Source organism: Schistocerca nitens, chromosome 5 (genome assembly GCF_023898315.1).
Source record: "Schistocerca nitens isolate TAMUIC-IGC-003100 chromosome 5, iqSchNite1.1, whole genome shotgun sequence".
NCBI lineage: Eukaryota > Metazoa > Arthropoda > Insecta > Orthoptera > Acrididae > Schistocerca > Schistocerca nitens.
In genome coordinates, this window is record NC_064618.1 from 455,866,867 (window position 1) to 455,890,060 (window position 23,194).

The 23,194-nt window shown below is 42.8% G+C and overlaps 1 protein-coding gene across 1 annotated transcript in view; it reads left to right on the forward strand.

Moving 5' to 3' along the window:
* Nucleotides 1-23,194, forward strand: part of LOC126260008 (adenylate cyclase type 2-like) — a 516,154-nt gene that overhangs the window by 338,477 nt on the left and 154,483 nt on the right. The window contains exon 4 of the mRNA XM_049957168.1: nucleotides 4,968-5,102. Coding sequence (XP_049813125.1) covers nucleotides 4,968-5,102 — 135 coding nt within the window. The remainder of the gene's footprint in view (nucleotides 1-4,967; nucleotides 5,103-23,194) is intronic.

A 23,194-nucleotide genomic window follows, 5' to 3' on the forward strand; every position in this document is an offset into this window, starting at 1 on the left:
ACGCGAGATTTCCACGCTCCTAAACATCCCTAGGTCCACTGTTTCCGGTGCGACAGTGAGGTGGAAACGTGAAGGGACACGTGCAGAACAAAAGCGTATAGGCCGACCCCCTCTGTTGACTGAGAGAGACCGCCGACAGTTGAAGAGGTTCGTAATGTGTAAAAGGCAGACATCTATCCAGACCATCAAACAGGAATTCCAAACTGCATCAGGATCCTCTGCAAGTACTAGGACAGTTAGGCGGGAGGTGAGAAAACTTGTATTTTGTGGCCGAGTGGCTGCTCATAAGCCATGCATCACGCCAGTAAATGCCAAACGACGCCTCGCTTGGTGTAAGGAGCGTAAACATTGGATGATTGAACAGTGGAAGAACGTTGTGTGGAGTGACGAATCACGGTACACAATGTGGCGATATGACGGTAGGGTGTGGGTATCGCGAATGCCCGCTGAAAGACATCTGCCAGCGTGTGTAGTGCCAATAGTAAAATTCAGAGGCGGTGGTGTTATGCTATGGTCGTGTATTTCATGGAGGGGGCTTGCACCCATTGTTGTTTTGCGTGGCACTATCACAGCACAGGCCTACATTGATGTTTTAAGCAGCTTCTTGTTTCCCACTGTTGAAGAGCAATCCGGGGATGGCGGTTGCATCTTTCAACACTATCGACCACCTGTTCATAATGTACGGCCTGTAGCGGAGTGGTTACACGACAATAACATCCCTGTAATGGATTGGCCTGCGTAGAGTCTTGATCTGACTCCTATAGAATACCCTCGGGATGTTTTGGAATGTCGACTTCCTGCCAGGCCTCACCGACCGACATCGATACCTTTCCTCAGTGCAGCACTCCGTGAAGAATGGGCTGCCATTCCCCAAGAAACCTTCCAGCACCTGACTGAACGTATGCCTGTGAGAGTGGAAGCTGTCATTAAGTCTAAAGGTAATCCAACACTATATTGAATTCCAGCATTACCGATGGAGGGCGCCACGAACTTGAAAGTCATTTAAAGCCAGGTGTCCGGATGCTTCTGATCACATAGTGTATATATACAATATTTCTTATCTGTCCTTATTTAAACATAGTTAACAGACACATTTGTAGCACTCACATGAACAGCCTACAGTTGTTGACTGCTAACAAGAAAATTTATAGTTGTGTTGTTGCTCTTGTTTTTTATTTTTTTTTATTTATGTTAAACTGAATCAAGAAATACAAGATTGTACATACCCAAATGCGATTGTCAATAGATTTCAAACCAGAACAGAAACAAAGTGATCGATTTTTTAACCATGACAATAGGCTTTTAGAAAAATCCCGCACAGCCTTGTGACACATGGCCGTGATCCATTCACCGGACAGAGACATTAAACTTGAAATTGCTCGACACAGTAGCCTGTGTACAGACATCTGCTTTTTCTACTTCTCGCTTTCATTCATTTCTATCATCATTTAAGATGTAAACACAATATAACGATACTTAACAGTCGTCACACGATACATTTAGACATCTGATACACCATCGACAGGCCAGAGGAAAATGAAAGGCAGTGGCACACCATAGTCATTAAAATCTCGCCAAGAGAATACTGTCGAATGCAGCACATTTCCACTACCTCCAATAATGGACATACTCATTCTCTCAGTTACGTATTTCACAGACTGTACTACATTTTGAGACTATGCTAACATCTCTTGTAGACCGCCTACTTTTGTTTTCACCAAACACAATAACCTTTTATTTTTATTTTCTGTTACTGGTCACTTTTACGTTTTACGTTTAATTTAATGTAACGTAATGCGTTTCGAGCATTTTCTGACCTCTTCAGGAGTTTAACCATACAGATAGTTATTACCTAAAAACAAATTGTCTTAAGCTAGAGTCATATAGATCTTTTTGTTTACTGTTCGCTTTGTGCAAAATCGGAAAAAGTAAAATAAGGAATATCATGGAAGAAATGGAAATTTTCATTCATAATACAAAGTATGGAGATAATATTTTTGATTGGAAATTTGTGGTAAGGTCTTATGGGACAAAACTGCTGAGGTCATCGGTCCCTAAGCCTACACACTACTTAATCTAACTTCAGCTAACTTACACTACGGACAACACTCACACCCATGACCGAGGGAGGACTGGAACCTCCGACGAGGGATCTCGCACGAACCGTGACATAGCGCCTCACACCACGCGGCTGGAGATAATATTCTTAGTGAGATAACCGATTTCAAAAACTCAAAATTCAGTAGTCTCAAGCCGGTTCTAATGCAACAGATTTAAGATGCGCCATTGTAAACGAACGACTACCAGACTGTCAATATCGTGAATATCGCTGTAAATGCAATAATCGATTCTCATCCACGCTACAAGGCCGCCGTATGGTATTAAGTGTATAGTGTTCACATGTATGTAGAAAAAAATTACGCAGCAAACAATGTCAAGAAATAGTGACAAAGTAAGTAGCACAAAGTGTAATGTTATACAACAGATCCGCCAGTGTACCATGGATGAAAAACGAAACTTTGGGACGCCAAACAACTGTCATATATACATATATATGAGTAGCACTCGATTTTCGCAATATAATGACTGATGCAAAACTCCCTGCATCCAATACAATCTGTGGTATCAGTCATAATAAACTCTGAGACACTGCTCCACACAAGCAGAAGACGTCACTGGATATCAATTGTTGACCAACCATTGCCCTCCATCCTTCCAAAATCCTCAACAGACCCTCCAGCAGCAGACAGTAAATAAAAGTTCTACATTAATATTCTTTAAGACAATTTCTTTTTAAGTAGAAAATGTGCAGAACACTCTTTAACGGTGTTGCGTTACGTTAAATTAAACATAAAACGTACATTCAGTCCCACAAAAAAGTGATCGCCGTTATGTGTGGGAAATCACTATTATATAAACACTGAAGAGGCAAAGGAACTGGTACACCTGCCAAATATTGTGTAGGGCCACCGCGAGCACGCAGAAGTGCAGCAACACCACGTGGCATGGACTCAACTAATGTCTGAAGTAAGGATGGAGCTAACTGACACCGTGAACCCTGCAGGGGGTGGAGATCTCTTCAGAACAGCTCGTTGAAGGCATCCCAGATATGCTCAATCATGTTCATGTCTGGGGAGTTCGGTGACCAGCGGAAGTGTTTAGACTCACAAGAGTGTTCCTGAAGCCGCTCTGTAGCAATTCTGGACGTGTGGGGTGTCGCATTGTCCTGCTGGAATTGCCCAAGTCCGTCGGAATGCACAATGGACACGAATGAATGCAGGTCATCGGACAGAATTTTTACGTACGTGTCACCTGTCAGAATCGTATCTAAACGTATCAGGCGTCCCATATCACTCCAGCTGCACACGCTCCACACCATTACGGAGCCTCCACCAGCTTGAACAGTCCCTTGCTGACATGTAGGATCTATGGATTTATGAGGTTGTCTCTACAGCCGCACACGTCCATCCGCTCGATACAATTTGAAACGAGATCAGGCAACATGTTTCCAGTCATCAACAGCCCAATGTATGTGTTGATGAGTCGAGGACAGGCGTAAAGCTTTCTGCCATGCAGTCATCAATAGTACACGAGTGGGCCTTCTGCTCCGAAAGCCCATATCGACGATGTTTCGTTGAATGCTTCGCACGTTGTCACATGTTGAGGGCCCAGCATTCAAATCTGCAGCAATTTGCGGAAGGGTTGCACTTCTGTCACGTTGAACGATTCTCTTCAGTCGTCGTTGGTCTAGTTCTGGCAGGATCTTTTTCCGGCGGAGATTTGATGTTTTACTGGATACCTGATATTCACGGTACATTCGTGAAATGGTCGTACGGGAAAATCCCTACTTCATCGCTACCTCGGAGATGCTGTGTCCCATCGCTCGTGCGCCGAGTATAACACCACGTTCAAATTCACTTAAATTTTGATAACCTGCGATTGTAGTAGCAGTAACCGATCTAGCAACTGCGCCAGACACTTGTTGTCCTATGTAGGCGTTGCCGACCGCAGCGCAGTATTTTGCCTGTTTACGTATCTCTGTATTTGAATATGTATGCCTATACCAATTTCTTTGGAGCTTCAGTGTATCTTTACATGAAAATAAATGTTATTAGTAATTGCACAATTACCTAATAGTTAATCCAGTCGCCGCCATTATCGATTGCATCTTGGCACCTTAGCCTTCTCTCCGGAAAATCATCGACGTTTGCCGGCCGCGGTGGCCAAGCGGTTCTAGGCGCTTCAGTCCGGAACCGCGCGACTGCTACGGTCGCAGGTTCGAATCCTGCCTCGGGCATGGATGTGTGTGATGTCCTTAGGTTAGTTAGATTTAAGTAGTTCTAGGGGAATGACGACCTCAGATGTTAAGTCCCATAGTGCTCAAAGCCATTTGAACCATCATCCACGTTTCCAACATCTAAATATCGTTTGACCCACTTTTCAACGAATGTTTTTGACTTTCTAATAACTTTAGCAGCAGCTCCATAAGAAAGCTTTGGTCCCTTTGCATGATTCACAGGGCACAGGGAACAATGCTTTGCGACGCTTCAGATATTTTGCACTCATTTTGAACTGCAACCGACAAAAGCGCATTGATTCACACACACCCATGCCTGAGGTAGGACTCGAACCTCCGCCGCAACCAGCCGCGCAGTCCGTAAATTGCAGAGCCCTAGACCGTTCGACTAATCCCGAGCGGCGGTACATTTACAATCATGGCGTACACTTTCTTGTGGAACTGACTGTATAAAAGTGACTGTTAGCAGAAAATACAAGTAAACAATCATTCGACAAAGTCACGGGTCCCAAACGTAGCCAGCATGGCCACAAGTAACTTTCTCGTACCCGAAACAAATACTGAGTAGAATTAGTGTGACAAGAGTCGGCTCGGTGTCCTACAAACACCTGCAACACTGGTATGAGTCACTGTATTAGAATTAACCGGAATGGCGGTCTTCGTGTTGCAGCACCAGTTCCGGGTGAAGAACCTGGAGGAGCTGTTCGCGCGCTACCAGCAGCGGCTGCAGGACGGCTACTTCTCCATGCTGGTGTTCGTGCAGGTGCTGCTGTGCGCCGCACACATCACAGCGCTGGCGCTCGCCGTAAGTACGCCTGCGTCTCCGCCCCAAAGCTAGCAGCTTCTCACCTTCGAAGTTATAACTTTATCTAAACTCCTACGCAAAGCAAATTGTTGCTTGCAAGGAAGGGGCGGGGCTATGAACCAGAAAAACAGCATACCGTGCCACAGTAATATAAATTGTTACACGCAAACGCTCCCCTATGATCCATGGACCTTGCCGTTGGTGGGGAGGCTTGCGTGCCTCAACGATACAGATAGCCGTACCACAGGTGCAACCACAACGGAGGGGTATCTGTTGAGAGGCCAGACAAACGTATGGTTCCTGAAGAGGGGCAGCAGCCTTTTCAGTAGTGGCAGGGACACCAGTCTGGATGATTGACTGATATGGCCTTGTAACGCTAACCAAAACGGCCTTGCTGTTGTGGTACCTGGAGATACTAAAAGATACTAAAAGGTTTCAGATAGATTATATAATGGTAAGACAGAGGTTTAGGAACCAGGTTTTAAATTGTAAGATATTTCCAGGGGCAGATGTGGACTCTGACCACAATCTATTGGTTATGAACTGTAGATTAAAACTGAAGAAACTGCAAAAAGGTGGGAATTTAAGAAGATGGGACCTGGATAAACTGAAAGAACCAGAGGTTGTAGAGAGTTTCAGGGAGAGCGTAAGGAAACAATTGACAGGAATGGGGGAAAGAAATACAGTAGAAGAAGAATGGATAGCTTTGAGGGATGAAATAGCGAAGGCAGCAGAGGATCAAGTAGGTAAAAAGACGAGGGCTAATAGAAATCCTTGGGTAACAGAAGAGATACTGAATTTAATTGATGAAAGGAGAAAATCCAAAAATTCAGTAAATGAAGCGGGCAAAAATGAATACAAACATCTCAAAAATGAGATCGACCGCAAGTGCAAAATGGTTAAGCAGGGATAGCTAGAGGACAAATGTAAGGAGGTAGAGGCTTATCTCACGGTGGGTAAGATAGATACTGCCTACGGGAAAATTAAAACCTCTGGAGAAAAGAGAACCACTTGTATGAATATCAAGAGCTCAGATTGAAACCCAGTTCTAAGCAAAGAGGAGAAAGCAGAAAGGTGGAAGGAGTATATAGAGGATCTATACAAGGGCGATGTACTTGAGGACAATATAATGGAAATGAAAGAGAATGTAGATGAAGATGAAATGGGAGATATGATACTGCGTGAAGAGTTTGACAGAGCACTGAAAGACCTGAGTCGAAACAAGGCCCCGAGAATAGACAACATTCCATCAGTACTACTGACGGCCTTGAGAGAGCCATTCCTGACAAAACTCTACCGTCTGGTGAGCAAGATGTATGAGACAGGCGAAATACCCTCAGACTTCAAGAAGAATATAATAATTACAATCCCAAAGAAAGCAGGTGTTGACAGGTGTGAAAATTACCGAACTATCAGTTTAATAAGTCATGGCTGCAAAATACTAATGCAAATTCTTTACAGACGAATGGAAAAACTGGTAGAAGCCGATGTTGGGGAAGATCAGTTTGGATTCGGTAGAAATGTTGGAACACGTGAGGCAATACTGACCTTACGACTTATCTTAGAAGAAAGATTAAGGAAAGGCAAGCCTACGTTTCTAGCATTTGTAGACTTAGAGAAAGCTTTTTACAAAGTTGACTGGAATACTCTCTTCCAAATTCTAAAGGTGGCAGGGATAAAATAAAGGGAGCGAAAGGCTATTTACAATTTGTACAGAAACCAGATGACAGTTATAAGAGTCGAGGGGCATGAAAGGGAAGCAGTGGTTGGGAAGGGAGGGAGACAGGGTTGTAGCCTCTCCCCGATGTTATTCAATCTCTATATTGAGCAAGCAGTAAAGAAAACCAAAGAAAAATTCGGAGTAGGTATTAAAATCCACGGAGAAGAAATAAAAGCTTTGGGGTTCGCCAATGACATTGTAATTCTATCAGAGACAGTGAAGGACGTGGAAGAGCAGTTGAACGGAATGTCCACTGTATTGAAATGAGGATATAAGATGAACATCAACAAAAGCAAAACGATGGTAATGGAATGTAGTCGAATTAAGTCGGGTGATGCTGAGGGAATTAGATTAGGAAATGAGACACTTAAAGTAGTAAAGGAGTTTTGCTATTTGGGGAGCAAAATAACTGATGATGGTCGAAGTAGAAAGGATATAAAATGTAGACTGGCAATGGCAAGGAAAGCGTTTCTGAAGAAGAGAAATTTGTTAACATCGAGTATTGATTTAAGTGTCAGGAAGTCGTTTCTGAAAGTAGAAACTGAAACTCTTAAACAGCAAAAGACTGTCAGAAATTTGTAGTATTTTGCATGAACGTCGTGGAGAGCAGATTACGGATTGTCAGTTGGGTCCTGTTGGACAGCACGTTTAGATGTGTCACCACATGGAAGGACCTCAGAACACGCAAGAAGTTATGCAATGTGTGCCTTCCCGGCTAGCCGCGCGGTCTAACGGGCTGCTTCCCGAACTGGAAGGAGGGGGGCCCGCGGATTCGGGTCGAGGTCGGGTGTGTCAGCCAGTCTGTGGATGGTTTTCAATGTGGTTTTCTATCTACCTCGGCGAATGCGGTCTGGTTCCCCTTATTACGCCTCAGTTACACTGTGTCGGCGATTTCTGTGCAAACACCGTTTCCACGTACGCCTGCACCATAATTATTCTACCAAGCAAACATTTGGGGTTACGCTCGTCTGGTATGAGACGTTGCCGGGGAGGTCCACTGGGGGCCGAACCGCTCAGTGACCCTCGGTTCTGCGTGGGGTGGCGGTGGGGTGGGTGGACTGCTGTGGCCTGTTGTGAGGTTGTGAACCGCTGAGGGCTACGGAGGGACGAAGCCTCTCCGTTGTTTCTAGGTACACGGTTTAATACATACATACGCAATGTGTGGCGTAGATGCTTGCCAAAAATGAAAGTAACAGTATCATTAAAGTGTTCCATGTTTGCACACGTAATTCAGAGGATAAAAAAAAAATGTGTGCGATAGTTGTGACTTCTGAAATTTTCCCGGCTATTTCTTCTTCTAATAATTTCCGGGTATGTAGCCGGATCCCGTCGACATTCGGCCACGATATTTCGGCCCAGAGACGTCCAGCTATCATCAGGTGAGTACACAACTACGGAAGAGCCCAGGTGCAGTCGCGGTATTTATGTCGAATCTCGCGCATGCGAAATGTACTGGCATCCTACAGCGCATGCGTCAGGTGTTGACATGCGCAGCATAGCCGAGTCGTACGTGCTGCCCTCGGTAGTGAAAGTAAAAGATCATCTAGTCACTGAGTATCGAATGACGCCGTCGATTCCGCTGTGATTGTATAATTTTAATAACAGGATTCCAATTTTTATGCAGTTGAAAGCCGTTGTTAAGATTTATAAGATTATCGGCAAGACGTATTTCCACTGATTCTTTGATTACAGAATCCCAAAATCCGGAAACCGGAGCTAAAATTTTTGTTCCATTGTATTCCATTGAATGTCCCAAAGAAATACAGTGCTCTGCTACTGCCGAATTTGAAGGTTGCCGCAGACGGGTGTATCTTTCATGTTCTGTACATCGTTCATGGACAGTTCTTGTCGTCTGGCCATTGGAAAGACGCTTCACTTTTCTGTAATCATGCCATAGTTCCCTCCCAATTTAAAAATTATCACGTCAATTGCTACAGCGTCGCTCATGTTAAGCTACAGGGCGTATTCGATATCGTCCTACATGTAATGAAAATGTAAGTTGAGAACTACAACAAAGGTAGCTGCGGATAGAGAGAGCCGTTGCGACATATAAAGATCTAATAACGATTAGATATATCAAACAAAATTGATAGTGATGATGATGAAACTAATGATTATCAATTTTTTGTAATTTTTGCGAACCACTCTTTGAGGTTTTTGTGTGTTATCTGGTATCTCGGCGACTGTGATGTGTAAATGATTGTTCAGTTCTGGAAGTTTACCTCAAAATGTGTAGGCTGTAATAAGAGCAGCTGGTAAATCTGAATGTAATGACGCGATTTACAGTTTATCGTGGAATCCTCTTCATTGCATGACGTAACAGTTTGTGTATGTGGCTCTTCCAAGTGTCGAAGTCATTTTTAGCATAAAGAAAGAACCAGCCAAGATACGTACCTTGGATCTTGGGATGCAATCCTTATGCCTGTCTAAACTGCTTACGAATAAATGAGAAACATTTTTCCATCACAAAATGAGTGGAAAGAAAGCCGCTCTGATTAACATGCAGGGACTTAAAACAGTATTTATTTTAGATGTAGGCAACGGACATCTATGGGATGGCGGCAAATTCGTTCATTTCGCTCGATAAAGGAAATATTCGCCCTCATAGCAGGGAACTGGTAGCCTAGGTTCGCACACTCATTACGACATAAAAGTGACCAAAGAACAGATAAAATCGCACGGAATAAAGGCTATCTGATATTGCGCACAGGTCAGTCACTACGATTAATGACAAAAATGTTCTCGATCAGGGCTACTTTGTAATTCTTGGGTAGCACGACTTTCGATTTTCCTTTATTGGTCAACAGAAGGAAACTATCCTTATATTCTTCTTTATTTACTGCATCGCTGAGTTGAGTGACAGACTTCGTATTTCTAAAAAGTTTTCAAAATTCTATAAATTTTTTCTCTGTTGTAGACCCTATCGTACTGAAAAATGATGAACCAATCGTTTGCCCTACGAACACATAACTTTCGGAAAGTTCTAACATTCTGCGTGGTGTCTGTTTGTTCTAAGTCGTGTCTCCCTACCACTTTCGCGCAACGACGCTCTGAGCTTGTTTTTTAGGGAATTGACTAGTTTGAACCTGGGACCAGTTGTTGGTAAGGAGACGCCAGACCACGCATGACATGTAGAGTTCGGTGAGACTAGCGTTGATATAATCAAATACTTAATGATTTCAGCGTCAGATCCACTGCACTCCCTGTAAAAGAATCTTAATACTAACTAAATTTAGTGGAAGGGGTTCAAGGCTTTCCTATTTTTAGTTAGCTGGTAAAATAACGTCGAAAAAGCAGTTAAGTTTACCGTTGGAATTTTTATTCTACTCACAAAACATTGTTTATAAATTGCGCTATTGATAAAAGGAAATATTTTAATACAGGATGATAAAAACCAACTGCGTTCAACAAAAATGTGAACGAATATTCCCTGAATGGGTTTCCAAGTTCTATAATGGATCGAAGGATGACCTATGCCATATCACATCTATAATCTAGGTTTTAAGTTAAGTTTCATAAAAGAGAAAACTATCAAAATGGTAACTATCAAAATGGTCTACAGTGACCCTCAATTATCTTTAATTACTTATTTAACTTGTCGTAAATTGCAGTGGCTGATGTGGCTTCACGATAATTATATAACAGAAAATTCATCGCCTTCAGATTTTAACTTCCAGTAGCAAATGTGAATACCACGAAGTTTAATTGGCGATCGACACTAGTATTACGCAAAAAGGGGGTGTAACAGATGAGACTTCTGCAGTTCTGAGTGAAGCTTTATGCGCTCTTATGCGGCATCGTGTGCGTTCATTACCTTGTCGGTGGTTAGTCAGCGTCAGGGGGCGGCGGGCGGTGCAGCTCCACACACCTCGCCGTCTTGGTAGCAACTCTCTCTAACCTCTCCTTACTACAATTTCCCGAAGTTGGTTTAAGAAAAAGGTATCTGGCTGTGTTTTAAACTGACCAATCAGGGTCTCAATGTTAACCTTAAGCTCCACCTACAAAAATTCTGTCTATCCAACGAGAAACGTTATACTTTTCGTGGTGGGGCAATGTTTTTAATGTTTGCAACGTAACAGAGTCGCGTATAGTCTCACGCTAAAACTTGCAGCTGGTGTGGCCCATTTAGTGTTATCGTAAGATCTATACTGTTCTTCTGGTGGGCTCTATCTTTTAACATGGGCTGGGGGGTGGTTTTGGCGGTCGGCGGGTGATGTGGGTGTCCCTTATCGTAGGGCCTTCTAGCTTACACGACTTTGCTCTCTGCTTCTGTTCTCGTTTCTCCCCACGGAACTGCGTCTGTTTCACGGTGGGAAGGTATGACATGCATTTAGGCGTTCTTGTGTTAGTCTGTGGTATTCCATTTGCTCACTCGTTGATCTTAGTACTTTTGTTAATTTAATGTCACGATTTATTCGGAACTATGTGACATACTGCCGGATCTGCTATCATGTCAGGGTTTTCATGGAAGGTGTTGGATTTGCCTGACACCTTACAAAGTTCACGTACAAACCTCATTTTTGCAAAACAAACTCAACTAACATGGGCTGTAGTAACTCTTCGCTGCTTTAGCGAACATATTTTCTTTCAATCATTTGTCCTCTTCACTAAGATTCCATTAATACTGCCGCTTGGAGTAGCCGCGCGTCTCTCGCGCCTTGACACGATGCGTGCGGCTGCGCCGGCCGCGGTGGTCTCGCGGTTCTAGGCGCGCAGTCCGGAACCGTGCGACTGCTACGGTCGCAGGTTCGAATCCTGCCTCGGGCATGGATGTGTGTGATGTCCTTAGGTTAGTTAGGTTTAAGTAGTTCTAAGTTCTAGGGGACTAATGACCACAGCAGTTGAGTCCCATAGTGCTCAGAGCCATTTGAACCATTTTTGCGTGCGGCTGCCCCCGCGGACGTTCGAGTCCTATCTCTGGCATGTGTGTGTGTGTGTGTGTGTGTGTGTGTGTGTGTGTGTGTGTGTGTGTGTGTGTTGTCCTTAGCGTAAGTATTATTCGTGATAATAAACGTGCGGAAATATAGGAGTAATATTTTAACTAGCAGAATTTAGGTCAGCAAAAGCATTTCACATATTTTTAAATTTTTTACCAAAGAATGACAAAATTAATTTCAGGGAAAAAATCCCTCAGTATCGACTCTTGTCTCTTAAGCAGCAGCCTCCTTATGATCAGGTATTGCAAAGTTTTACAGTAAAACTTCCTCTGCTTCAGTGGAAGAAATGGCAGTATCGTCATTATGTCTTCCTGTTTGGCCTCTGATAAACATAGCTGGTTTTTAAGAAGCATGGTGTGGCCTACATCAGAAATGATCTTTCTTCTTTTGAATACATCGACATTTTTCCATTCTTCTGTTTCAGAGTAAGAGTATTTAATAGCTTTTTGTGATGGATGAGTGTAAGACACTTTGATCAAACTGCCCTTGGAAATTCTACGTTCCTGCATTGACAACAATGTTCGAGTAGCATCTTTAAAATCAAAGGAATCAGTTGTATGCATTGCATTTACATGGAATGGATCCATAATTTTAGCTGATTCAACAATCTTGCGTAAATCTTGTGGAGCAAAGGCATTGCTAACCTTTCTTCGTTTCTCTGTAAGTGCAAAATCTCTGCCACAGCTCAAAAAGCTGTGCGCACTCATCAAATCCTTGTGTGTTATCTCTTCAAACCATCTCACACTGTGCATCAAATATATGGAAGAGACCTTGATGCTTGACACTTGGAACTTCAGTGGGAAGCAATGCTTGTGTGTGTGTGTGTGTGTGTGTGTGTGTGTGTGTGTGTGTGTGTGTATTCCTAAGGGACCACCCCTAGACTTACACACTACTTAAGCTAACTTACGCTAAGAACAACACACACACCCATGATCGAGGGAGGACTCGAACCTCCGGCGGGAGTAACTGCGCAGTCCGTGACAAGACGCCTTAAACCACGCGGCCACTCCGAGCGGCGAAGCAATGCTTGGCGCAAAGGCCATGCGCCCTCTAGTAATGAATCTTTGAAACGTTTACTCCATGATATGGCTCTTGGAACAAGTCTAGGAACATGCACCACAGTGCCGGGAACACAATAGCACTGAAAATGCGTTGTCAGTGCAAAAAATGCCAATGAGGACGTTTGACATCTCTTTAATTGTTCCTTCTCTTTAATTGTTCGATACGCGAATGAAACACGAAGGACCCTCCGCTAAGCACTGTAAAGTAGCTTGCAGAATGTATATAATATGTAGATGTACTGAATGGGAGTTCTTAAAACTGGCACATTTCAGGTACCTATAGAAATCAATTTCTACAAAATCATCACGAGACGGTGTTCAATGTTGTGATTATAGAGGACCAATTTTAGATAGTTTGTCGCTTAGTCTGTGTATATGTACTTTCATATAATTTTATTATCTTTGAATGCGTTACTTAAGACACACAGCCAACTCAACTACTAGAGGGATATGCTACGGAATTACTTAGGGCTTTGCAAAAGAAACGTTCCTGTATCAGCATGTATGGAAGAACTTCAATATACTGTGTATTATCCGCTAGCTACAATGCAGATCTGCAGTCATCCTAGAGACCATCACAGAAGTTTTGGGTATTATTTTGGTAGATAGTGACCCATGCTAATTATAGCTGTTATACGAACTGAATGAGTACACAGTATGGTTTGAGAGTAAATCGGAGAAAGACGAAGGTAATGAGAAGTAGTAGAAATGAGAACAGCGAGAAACTTAACATCAGGATTGATGGTCACGAAGTCAAAGAAGTTAAAGAATTCTGCTACCTAGGCAGTAAAATAACCAATGACGGACGGAGCAAGGAGGACATCAAAAGCAGACTCGCTATGGCAAAAAAGGCATTTCTGGCCAAGAGAAGTCTACTAATATCAAATACCGGCTTTAATTTGAGGAAGAAATTTCTGAGAATGTACGTCTGGATTACAGCATTGTATGGTAGTGAAACATGGACTGTGGGAAAACCGGAACAGAAGAGAATCGAAGCATTTGAGATCTGGTGCTATAGACGAATGTTGAAAATTAGGTGGACTGATAAGGTAAGGAATGAGGAGGTTCTACGCAGAATCGGAGAGGGAAGGAACATGTGGAAAACACTGATAAGGAGAAGGGACAGGATGATAGGACATCTGCTAAGACATGAGGGAATGACTTCGATGGTACTAGAGGGAGCTGTAGAGGGCAAAAACTGTAGAGGAAGACAGAGATTGGAATACGTCAAGCAAATAATTGAGGACGTAGGTTGCAAGTGCTACTCTGAGATGAAGCACAGGAAAGGAATTCGTGGCGGGCCGCATCAAACCAGCCAGAAGACTGATGACCAAAAAAAAAAAAAAAAAATACGAACTGATCAAGGGGTGATGCTGGTAACGCAGACAAGAAAATGCCCAGAGCTTAATGTACCACCTTTAATCGCAATTTTTGAGAAATGATTACAGAGCTGGCTGGTTGGCGTCGTACATGTATCCTGCACTGCACGGATTCGCTCAAGCAGCAATCGTTGTAGATTTTGGCTCACAACACCATGAAGTGCATACGTACTCTTGTTTGTCGCTGCCTGATATAATTTTCTATTTACCTTTCCCTTCCTCTACATCCTGTTCGCAAACGTCCATCAATTTCGCCGAAACACAACATGCTCTGAATATTAACCAGAACATTATCCTAGTTATCCATTCAGTCATATTTTTCGCGACGTCATCGGAGATGAAGTGCATGGTGATTTGGTGTGAGAGAAAGCCTTGAGAGTGGCACGCTGATTCGTAGCCCAGCTTCCAGAAACTGTTCGGAGTGGTCCCAGATGGCACTGTTGGTGCAACACTGTTCCCAATTTGGTGGCAGTAACCATGCGAACAGCAATGGTAACTCGTCTGAGGTGACAATCAAAGTTTTTACCTGCCTGCCGCTGCCTCTTGTAACCAGAGCGACTAGCTATGTTGGACCATCATCAATGGCACAGCTGAAACGTTTCGTCCAACAGGCTGGCTATTTTTCCATCCTTCCGCACGTGCACAACAGGATCTTGCTGAAAGTCAGTTAAGGGGGCAAATTGTATTGCTCATCGACACATACTCGTATATATACCATGTTTCGTAATTCAGTTCGCTCCTCGAAGAAGATATCATTCTGCATCAAGTGAAATACGGTTGTTACGAGCTTGCTGTTCTTATTGAGAGGGCGTAGTTCCCGTTCGCCCATGGTACAATTTTCTGAATCATTGCGTTTAGCGTATTAGTGCTTCGTGCCAGCGTTCATTTTTCATTTAGTATCAATCGGTGATAAGTTATCAGAAAAGGCAGTAATTTAGATTCATTACGATGTTTAACAAATAACTAGCAGAGAAATCCGGCAATGCCCAGATATTTATTTATAGCTGTGCGCCCATACACACTCCACGTAACGTCTGGCCTTGTGTTTCATGTTTATGACGACAAATCTCCTGAACTGTGGGTAGTACAATTATATAATTCTGTAAACACATTCAGCGGCATATGTGAATACTGTCTGCAAAATATGTTGCGAATGGAATTAGTATTAACGAAGTAATATATTTAAACGTCATGCACGATGCGGCTTTTTTCGCTCAGCTCTAAGTTTACGACAGCATATCTCCTAAACCACGTGTCGCACGACGACATAATTGTGCATTTACATTCAGTGCTACATGTAAAAACTGTCTGTAAAATGTACCGCGAATACTATTAGTAGTAAAGAACTAATTATGACGTCATGCTCCATGCGGTACTTCTACTGTATGGACAGCAGAAAAGTATTAAGCGATAAACTTTTTTCCTTTCATCATTTTGTAGGGATTGTCAGCGAGGAAAAAATTTCGTAATTGTTTCAGATATATAATTTGTTTGAAATATAATTTGTATAATTCGTTACAAGTCGCCAAGTGCCCTCATTCTCAAATACTGGATGAATAAAGTTAGGAAATTCATGCGTCTCCGGCTACGCTACCCTACCCCCACCCATCAGATAGGTAGATGGTTCTTCTTACCACCATACCTATTGTTGCCTGACATTAAAGTATGTGTCTACGAAGTCTGGTTGAAATCGCCTGGGGATTTAAGAAGGGGTGTAGAACACACACACATCCATTTTTATAGTATTTATGGACATTAGCAGCAGTTCACTATTTATTGTAGAAATAGGAACTTCCTTCTGTCTTCCGTTACGTATGGATAGCTACTAGCAAATTTTTAAGTCGGTTGTTTACAGCACGTTTACAATAAAAGAGACAATTTTAAGTACATACCGTAAATTATTCTTTTAGTTTTGTCTAGCCATAGAAACATACCAGAAGACAGCGTTCCTTTATGCTGTGCTTAAGTTCTGGTAAATTTCTGCGGCCACAATTTGCAACTGCTTCACGAAACGATGCGTCTTCAAAAATTAACCGAACGTGGCTATTTAGCTGTATCTACAAAGAAACTAATGTAGAATGAAAGACTGAATTAAAAGCCGCGAAGAACATAACCAAAATCTATCATTTTTGAGGTGTTAGTGCAGTTAATGAAACGTTTTACATTCCTACATTGTTTTAGCTAAATGGAAGTCACTTCCTGGAAGATCAAAACTGTTCTGGAAACATCCCCAGGCTGTGGGTAAGCCATGTCTCCACAATATCCTTATTTCCAGGAGTGCTAGTTTTTCAAGGTATGCAGAAGAGCTTCTGTGAAGTTTTGAGAGGTAGGAGGAGAGACACTGGCAGAATTAAAGCTGTGAGGACGGATCGTGAGTCGTGCTTGGGTAGCTCAGTTGGTAGAGCACTTGCCCGCGAAAGGCAAAGGATCATTGGATCTCGACCAACGCGAGCAGCAATGTCGCGATACGATAAACCGCAATCACGATAGGCTACAATCCGACCTTTATCAAAGTCAGAAACGTGGTGTTACGCATTTCTCCTCCTTACACGAGGCATCACAGCAACGTTTCACCAGGTAACGCCGGTCAACTGCTGTTTGTGTATGAGAAATCGGTTGGAAACTTTCCTCATGTCAGCACGTTGTAGATGTCTCGACCGGCGCCAACCTTGTGTGAATACTCTGAAAAGCTAATCATTTGCGTATCACAGCATCTTCTTCCTGTCGGTTAAATTTCGCGTCTGTAGCACGTCATCTTCGCGGTGAAGCAATTTTAATGGCCAATAGTGTATCTTGGCAGAGTCGTACAGACAGCTCAGGAGCATGGTCAAACTTACGTCTGATACAGAACAAAAAAATTTAAGGCTGGAAAAGCAGATTTTTCATGAGAGAAATGTGTGGTGATTTCCTACATCTTCAACATCTAGCAATAAACATCATGTTATCTGTTGCAATTAATGAATGTAAACTCGAACGTATCGAAACTCCTCACAGCACAGTAACCGCTCGCACATCTTTTCTTTCTCACATAAACTGCCTTATTCATTTCTGACAAAAATGATGAAATGCAAAAAAAAAGAAAAAAATCATTGAAATTACCATTATTCTTACAAATGATGCCGCTACCTGAAGGTATAAAATGAGCACCTTTCGTTTATGTTAACTTTTTTGTAAAAGAAATCAGTTGTACGTGCAACTTGATATTAATTTTTTTGTAATCTACCTAACAAATTGCGCTTGATTCTAAACATTTCGAAAATAGCTGACTGTGATTTTCTGTCATGATGTCAACTGACTGTTTTATTTCTGGTAAAAGAAACTTGGTAACTACTAACAAATCAACTTTTTTTTTTTCATAGAGGAAATAATGGGTCACTTGTTACGGCACAGATTAATATACGCGACGTTGCAGTTATATAAGTTAAGTGTCGAGCAGACTTTACCTGCTGAAGTGGATGTTGCAAGCTCTAGTGCGGGAAAACCGCACGTACTTGCAACTATTTTCCCTGACGTCAGAGGAAGTTTCAGGTACTCCGACCGCGATAGCTGAGAGCCCGAGCTGCATTGCCTGCTGCATTTTAGTTCTGCAGAAAAATAGGAACACCTGTTACCTCAAAGGACTATGGTATTTGGAATAAGTAGGAACGTGTGCTCTGACCGAGAAACTGTCTTGACTTCGTATTTTAGATTTGGCGCTGTTTCAGATTCTCTTGTTTTTCACTTCCTCACATCGGACCGTCTAGAATGCAGTAACTAAATGCACATTCGTTGGTGAAGCCATCCTGCAGCATGTCTAGCTCCAGCTCCCTGCCTTCCTCCTTTTCCACCCCCTCCGCCTACCCTGTTTCACTTTCAGTCTTTCATCAACTCATCAATATTTACAGTTAATATACGTATGAGCGGTAAGAGAAGCATAGTTAAAGTCATATGTATTTGTTAACTGGGAGTTCCGTAAGAGTACTTCAACGGCCGAATCGGAGCGACTGTGTATATTACCGCTACAATTCCTTACGAAGTGTATAGTGACGCTGTGTTTTAATGGCTCAAATGGTTCAAATGGCTCTGAGCACTGTGGGACTTAACATCTATGGTCATCAGTCCCTTAGAACTTAGAACTACTTAACCCTAACTAACCTAAGGACATCACACAACACCCAGTCATCACGAGGCAGAGAAAATCCCTACCCCGCCGGGAATCGAACCCGGGAACCCGGGCGCGGGAAGTGTGTTTTAATGTGTTGCAGATGAGACTCTGAAGATTGCACGACAGCGCAATGTTTTAGTGACGATGAGGGTGGGAGAGAAGAGGCGGAAAAGGGGAAAGTTCAGAACGCAATTGACATGCAGCTGCTCCTGACATAAACACCTAGTGTCCTGTGCCCTAGCATCCTCCGCAAACGAACGATTTACGATTCCTGAGCATTTACACTACAAAGCGCTGAAAGAATGTTTTAAAATACAATCCAAGATAATGTGCTTCTGCGTCTTGGTTGAATTCCATGACCCGAAATTCACTTTAGCCGTCACTACAGGTGGTACTGAGCAAGACTGGTAAAGTTCTGGCATAGTTGCATTACAAAAATTCCACGTAATATGATAAGGTTGTAACAGAGGAAGACATCAGAACTGCTATCTGCTATGCCCCAATTACGTACACTGATGTAACATCTCTAGTACCTTAGATTTAAGCACCGCAGGAATAATCACTCGTGTCTTGTCTGATACTGAATGTACAAGAATGAGATCTTTATACATTGCAAATGCATGCCTCATGTTCCGGTTAGATTCAATCTCTGTTTGATTAAGTAACATCAAATCGTTAGTTCGGCAATTAAATTTGAGTATACTAGTGTCTTGACTACTAGTACTTCGTGAAAAACGAACGTCAGCTGATGAGTCAAACATTTTATGTTGCCCTATTGACAGAAGTGAAAGCAAATATAAATTCCCGGGTTGTGCTGTGGATCCGAATATAATTTCACAGTCGTAATTCGGCAGAAGTTGCGCCCACCGCTGCTAACGTTGAGCTGTCCGTGTAGGAATATTATTGTTGGGTTCAAAGATAAAGGTTTTTGCTCTTTGGGCTGGGTAAATTTACGTCCGTAAATATAATGAGACATTTCTTGACTGCAAATACACTATGTGATCAAAAGTATCCGGAACTCCCAAAAACATACGTATTTCATATTAGGTGCATTGTGCTGCCACGTACTGCCAGGTACTCCATATCAGCGACCTCAATAGTCATTAGACATCGTGAGAGGGCATAATGGGGCGCTCCGTGGAACTCGCGGACTTCGAACGTGGTCAGGTGATTGGGTGTCGCATGTGTCATACGTCTGTACGCGAGGTTTCCACACACCTAAACATCCCGTGGTCCACTGTTTCCGATATTATAGTGAAGTGGAAACGTGAAGGGACACGTACAGAATAAAAGGCCGACCTCGTCTATTGACTGACAAGAGACCAGCGACAGTTGAAGAGGGTCGTGATGTGTAATAGGCAGACATCTATCCAGACCATCACACAGGAATTACAAACTGCATCAGGATCCACTGCAAGTACTAGGACAGTTAGGCGGGAGGTGAGAAAACTTGTATTTTGTGGCCGAGTGGCTGCTCATAAGCCATGCATCACGCCAGTAAATGCCAAACGACGCCTCGCTTGGTGTAAGGAGCGTAAACATTGGATGATTGAACAGTGGAAGAACGTTGTGTGGAGTGACGAATCACGGTACACAATGTGGCGATATGACGGTAGGGTGTGGGTATCGCGAATACCCGCTGAACGACATCTGCCAGCGTGTGCAGTGCCAATAGTAAAATTCAGAGGCGGTGGTGTTATGCTATGGTCGTGTATTTCATGGAGGGGGCTTGCACCCATTGTTGGTTTGCGTGGCACTATCACAGCACAGGCCTACATTGATGTTTTAAGCAGCTTCTTGTTTCCCACTGTTGAAGAGCAACCCGGGGATGGCGGTTGCATCTTTCAACACTATCGACCACCTGTTCATAATGTACGGCCTGTAGCGGAATGGTTACACGACAATGACAACCCTGTAATGGATTGGCCTGCATAGAGTCCTGACCTGACTCCTATAGAATACCTTCGGATGTTTTGGAATGTCGACTTCCTGCCAGGCCTCACCGACCGACATCGATACCTCTCCTCAGTGCAGCACTCCGTGAAGAATGGGCTGCCATTCCCCAAGAAACCTTGCAGCACCTGATTGAAACTATGCCTTCGAGAGTACAAGCTGTCATCAAAGCTAAGGGTGGGCTAACACCGTATTGAATTCCAGCGTTACCGATGGAGGGCGCCACGAACTTGTAAGTCATTTTCAGCCAGGTGTCCGGATACTTTTGATCACATAATGTATCAAGGCGAGAGGGTCCTTCTCGATCCGGCTGTTATTTCTTTGTGCCACTGTCAATCTCTGAAACAAACGCAACTGGTTGTTCAAAACCATGATGTCGATGGGACAGAAGAACGCCTGTGGAATAGTCTCATATATCGGTAGCGACTGTGAGCATTTTGTTCGGATCATATGTCGTGAAACATTTGGTGTCTAGCGAACACTGTTTTTGTTTGTTAAAAATTTTACAATTCCGATTGGTACATTTACGTAATAACGAGTGCATTGGTTCACTGGTGGAAACTGCACGAGGGAGAAACTTCCTATTGTAATTAATTTGTCCTAATACGACACGACACGTAACTGCTTGATGTCCTTGGGAGCCAGAAGGTTTTCATTGGTGTCTGTATGTAGCATCATCGGTCTGATGCCGTGTGCAAACAGTATGCAATGAAAGAACATGCATGTGCTTTTGTTGCATTTCAAATTTGTCACCTATAGAATTTAGAAAACAGACGCCAAATCCTGTAAGAGTTCTGCTGGAGTTGTTCGTGAGACAATTGTGTCATAAAGGTATTCATTGCTTTTGGAGCCTTCCGAATTAATTATTCTCAATGCCGCTGGAACAAATTCGGTGCGCTTGCTATTCTAAAGCGTAACCCTTTGTAACGGCCTAGACCAAATTGCATAATTATCACCATACATTTCTGTGTGTCTTTGTCCAAATGGATTTGCAAATAAGCTTCATTAAGATCCAGTCTGGCAAAGTACACACAGTCGGCTAATTCTGACGTCAGTCCTTCCGGGCTGGGAATGGTATATGAATCAATAATAGATTGAGCGTTAACCGTCACGTTGAAATCTCTGTAGATGCTTAGTGAGCCTTTCGGTTTCTGCACAGCTACGATCGGTGTCGCCCTTAGTCTACTGGTTACGGCCTTCAGATCCTCATTCTGTTCAACTACTTTTTTTTTCTTTTAACGGAAAACGAAGGCTGTGTGCTTTGTAGAACTTTGGCACTGTATTTAGCGTGAGTGTAATGTGTGGTTCATAAACTTTAATACTGCTTGTTGCTTCAGAAAAAATGTCATCCTATTTTTTCAACAGCTGATTTAACTTTCAATTCGGAATGTCAGCTTGAATTCTATTCGCTCCCTCGTGAATAGTGAACCCAAAGCATTGAAAATATCCAGTCCTAGTAAATTAACTGCTTTATTTGAATTTACAACTAGGAATGTAGCCTGTTTCATAGATTATTATAGGTACCATCTGCGAAGACTTCTGCTTCCCAGCAATCTTCTGATTGCTGTAACTGAACAGTGAACTTTGAAAGTCTGTTAATTTAGCCAGTCCTAATTTCGGTACACCTGTAGGTTAACGATTGAACCTGACGATCCAGCGTCAGTTTGAAAACTGATTTTTAACCTGAACAGTTACAGGTAACGACTTGTTATTGATAGAAAAGATAATATTCACATGACGCATCATCCGCGAAAATTTTTGAATTTGCACATGTACGTTATGAACATTACTTGACTTTTTATCATTAACCACTGGCGTATGCTTAAATGTCTGATTTTTTTGCCAGTTGTGCTTCTTTCTGCACACCTGAGCCCTATGTCTGGTCTATTTCCAATGGAAACAGTTGTCTGTACTATGGTTTAGCCACAGCATGAACAAGATTGTAATTTAGTGTTTCGAAACTTGGGTATTGACTGTTTCAGTCGAGCACCATGCTCTCACTGTATTTTGAGTGTTAGACCGCTTGGTCGTGCCAGTAGTTGAAGCGTAATAAACACGCCAGCCTGCTCCAATCTACAATTTCAGTAGAAACGTCTTTGATTGTACGCCCAAATCAATGTCAGACAGTCTTGCGAAGATTAGTTTGTTAGGTCCTTCTTTGACTTATTGTTAGCGAAGTACATGATGAGCATACCGCGAATTAGATTTCTTAAACTGGTCATTTTCAAAAACAAATTTACATTACCTACTTAGGTTCTGTAATTCAGTAATCCGATCCTTATAACTTTGACTGACTTCTTTAAAGATTGAAAAAAATCTATATCTGACAGCAGCAACATGGACTTGTGAGACAAAACATTTCTCGAAAACAGCTTTAAAGACAGACTAAGATAGTCACAGGTACACAATAGTTGTAATTTGCCAAAAAGATACAGCTGATAACAGCCACTGGAGAACGCTGCGATCCCATAACCATGGTGAGGCACAAGTCGCAACGTTACTGAGCGTTCAGCAGCACGTTGAACTCAGATCGCTCAACGCTGACATTCAAAAGCATGGTCTGTGTGCCAGTGGGCTTAGGCAGCTGGCAACACTATCAGTTGAGTAATGTGATACCCAAAATGGACATGGCGTGAGAGCAGAAAGTAGTCCAAATTTGTGAGCGCCACCTGGAGGCTGCTGCTCGGAACTAGAAGGCGCCCGGCGAGTAATGTGCCCGTGCGGTCTGGCCTCTCGTGGTATTGCTGTGTACCTCTTGAGACATCTATACAACATGTTTAAACACTTACTACTTTAAATCTCTGTTCTCCTTTGCGGCAGATAATTTTTCGTGAAGAAGAACTTGTTTCTGCGTTTATTCCCTCCTCTTCAGGGCTTTAATCATGTATTTTATACGCA